Raw genomic sequence first — 3,544 nt, forward strand, 5'->3', positions numbered from 1 at the left:
CCCAGGCCCATCCACGAGAGCATCCGAACCCTGAAGCTGGTGAGTACGTTGATGAATTCCTCCAGCCTTTACTGTGGTGTGGGTGCCCCTTTGCCATCCCCCTGTACCCATCAGAGGTCACTGGTGCATTTTTCTGACCCCTCTCCAACTTGCTCAGCCCTGGAGTGGGAGAGGCCTCAAGTTTTGAACCCGTCCCTGATCTCCCAGCCCTTTCCTTACTGGTTTCATCCCTTTCTTACTGGGGTTGTCCCAGAGGTGAGGCCAGCAGCCACCACCCTGCCTGCCAAATCAGTCACCACTGAGACAGGAGTAACAGAGGTCCCTGAGGGACTTAAAAAGATGATGATGTGACCAGGCTGGGGTGGGTGGCATCGATGGGGGGGTCCGTGGTGTGAACCCCTCCTCTCTCCCTGTGCAGCACAAGTACACATCGATCGCAGAGGTGCAGGTGCACATGGAGGACGAGTACCTGCGCTCCCCGCTCTCCGGGGTGAGTGGGGATGAGGACGAGGATGAGATGAAGCTCCTGAGCTGGGGGCACTTGATCCTACCAGGCCTTTTGGCTTTTGAGGTGGCTGCTCTCCTGGGGAGGGAGGAGCCATTTCTCTGGGGCAGCAGGTGGGGTGTGTGGGGAGGTTTTGGGCAGGTGCTGGAGGTGTCCTGCCCTTGGGGTTGAGCTGGGGGCTGAGCCATGCCCTCAGCACTGGTGGCAACTCCTGGTGTGAAGTTTTCTGGTCCCTCCTGACACCAGGGAGAAGAAGAAGTGGAGCAAGTCCCTGCAGAGATCCTGTACCAGGGCCTCCTGCCAAGCCTGCCACAGTACATGGTGAGCTGGGGAGCACGGGGGGGTCCCCTGGGCTCAGTGGAGCAGCCTCCCTCCACTGCCCCATCGCTTTCCAGTGATGCCCCCTCCCCAGGTTTCCTTCCCTCCCCACATACATGTCCCTGTTACTCCCTCCTGCAGTGGGGAGGGGGATCTGTGGCCAGTCCCCCCATTCCCATCCCCTTTTCCATCTCTCCCTTCTCCCCAGATTGCTCTGCTGAAGATCCTCCTTGCTGCAGCCCCCACCTCCAAAGCCAAGACAGACTCCATCAACATCCTGGCAGATGTCTTACCTGAGGAGATGCCGTGAGTGACCGTGGAGGGCGATCAGAGGTGCTGGGTGGGAAGGGAAATTGGGATGGGAGGGAGCCAGGCAGGATGGTGTGGTTTGGACTGGACCTGTGCTGAGGCTTCCTGGGTTATCTGACCATCACATCCTGCTCAGTGGTGTGCCAGAAATTGTCCCTTGCTGCAGGAACTGGCTGCAGGTGGCTTCCAAGAGCTCAGGGGATGGTAGGACTGTCTGCTGTCACCTCCAGGGCTGGCAGTGTGCAAACAGTGCCCCAGCCCAAGGATCCCTCTGTGTCCCTCAGGACCACAGTGCTGCAGAGCATGAAGCTGGGGGTGGATGTCAATCGACACAAGGAGATCATCGTCAAAGCCATTTCTGCCGTGCTGCTCCTCCTGCTCAAGCACTTCAAGCTGAATCACATCTACCAGGTGAGGTGGATCGGGGTCCAACAGCCCCACATGGGGCTTTGGAGATGGGCAGGACCCAGAATGGGTCCCCATTCACCCACCTTTCTCCCCAGTTTGAGTACATGGCCCAACATCTGGTGTTTGCCAACTGCATCCCACTCATCCTGAAGTTCTTCAACCAGAACATCATGTCCTACATCACTGCCAAGAACAGGTAGTGGAGGGGACAGTCTGTCCACGTCCCTGCTGGGTGTGGGGAGGGGTTCCCTGCTTGCTTTGCCCCTCCACAATCCCTCCCTGCCCACTGCAGCTCATCTCCAGTGGGTGGGAGGTGTGGAGCTGCGTTGCCCCCAGGCCAGGTGGGATCTAGGGGAGCAGCATGATCCCCCCCCTCTCCTTCTTGCAGCATTTCTGTCCTGGACTACCCGTACTGCGTGGTGCACGAGCTGCCAGAGCTGACAGCAGAGAGCCTGGTGAGTCTCTCCCCTTCTCTGCCAGGTCCTGGCACCCTGGGGTGCTTCCCAGGGGGGATCATGGGTGCAGGGTGGCAGCAGGGCTCCAGCACCCAGCCCTGGCACCCTCAGCTCACCTGTGCTCAGCTCCAGGTGCTGCTGGGGGGTGTGTGGGGCTGGCAGATCATCCTGCCTGCATGCTGAGCCCTTTGAGCACAGGTCCTCAGCCCAGCCTCTCCTCATCCTCACTCCAGTCTCTTTCCTGACCCCCTTCCTCTGCTCTCCTGCAGGAAGCCGGAGACAACAACCAGTTTTGCTGGAGGAATCTCTTCTCCTGCATAAACCTCCTGCGCATCCTCAACAAGCTGACCAAGTGGAAGCACTCACGCACTATGGTGAGGACTGGAGAACCCACTGGGGCTCAGCCCAGTTGGACTGGGCTGTCACAGGATGCCTGAACTGGGTGAGGGGGCTGTGGATACCTTGGGGTGTCCCTTGTGCAGCACCCCAGACCTCACTGGGGAGCGGGAGGTGAGAGAAGGTGGGTGGAAGAGGAGAGGGGGAGCACACACTGCAGGAAAGGGGTTGTGTGTCCTGGAGGAGGTGGTTGGCACGTGTGCCATGGGATGTACCCACATCTCCATCCCACCAATGTCACCACACTGTCCCCAACTGCCGGGGCGGGGGGGCTGTTCCCCACAGATGCTGGTGGTCTTCAAGTCAGCACCCATCTTGAAACGGGCTCTGAAGGTGAAACAGGCCATGATGCAGCTCTATGTGCTGAAGCTGCTCAAGGTACAGACCAAGTACCTGGGCAGGCAGTGGAGGAAGAGCAACATGAAGACCATGTCAGCCATCTACCAGAAGGTGCGGCACCGTCTCAACGACGACTGGGCTTACGGCAACGGTACGTCCTTGGCAGCAGCTGCAGAGCATCCTGTTATCCACCATCCTTCCTGCTCCCTGCAGTGACATGTTTGTGCCCAGAGCTGTCCCTTTGCTGCTCAGGATTTGTGCAGCCCTTATGGTCTGGGGTGCAGGGTGGGATTTGGGGTGGTGGCATCACGGGGATGATGGAGAGGGCTGGCAGTGGCTGGGGTTGGGGGACCTGGGGGGTGGGCGCGCCATGTTCTGCATGTTCCTCTTTGTAAAGACCTGCAAAGAGCTTTCCTGAGGGGGGTTTTGGGTTGGTTGAAGGTTCCCCCAGCTCCCCTCTGACACCCCTTTTCCCTCTACCCAGACCTGGATGCCCGGCCCTGGGATTTCCAGGCGGAGGAGTGCGCCCTGCGCGCCAGCATCGAGCGCTTCAACTCGCGTCGCTACGACCGGGCACACAGCAACCCTGATTTTCTCCCTGTGGACAACTGCCTGCAGAGTGTCCTGGGCCAGCGTGTGGACCTGCCCGAGGATTTCCAGGTCAACTATGACCTGTGGCTGGAGCGGGAGGTCTTCTCCAGACCCATCTCCTGGGAGGAGCTGCTGCAGTGATGGATGATGGGGAGGCAGGAGCGGGTGCTTTGGGGAGATCTGGAGGCTGACCTGCTGCTGAGAGGCAGGGAGACTGAGGTTT

At 59.6% G+C, this 3,544-nt stretch overlaps 1 protein-coding gene across 1 annotated transcript; it reads left to right on the forward strand.

Moving 5' to 3' along the window:
* Window positions 1-3: 3 nt before the first annotated feature.
* Window positions 4-3,503, forward strand: LOC104527611 (striatin-interacting protein 1; the record flags this gene model as incomplete). Its single annotated transcript, XM_010171377.1, has 10 exons — window positions 4-39; window positions 419-490; window positions 752-826; window positions 1,032-1,129; window positions 1,417-1,543; window positions 1,636-1,736; window positions 1,929-1,995; window positions 2,265-2,369; window positions 2,677-2,881; window positions 3,215-3,503. Coding segments are annotated over 10 exons (1,134 nt in total), but the record flags the coding sequence as incomplete, so codon positions are not given.
* Window positions 3,504-3,544: the final 41 nt, after the last annotated feature.

This window comes from Antrostomus carolinensis, unplaced genomic scaffold (genome assembly GCF_000700745.2).
Source record: "Antrostomus carolinensis isolate BGI_N321 unplaced genomic scaffold, ASM70074v2 scaffold30527, whole genome shotgun sequence".
Lineage (NCBI taxonomy): Eukaryota > Metazoa > Chordata > Aves > Caprimulgiformes > Caprimulgidae > Antrostomus > Antrostomus carolinensis.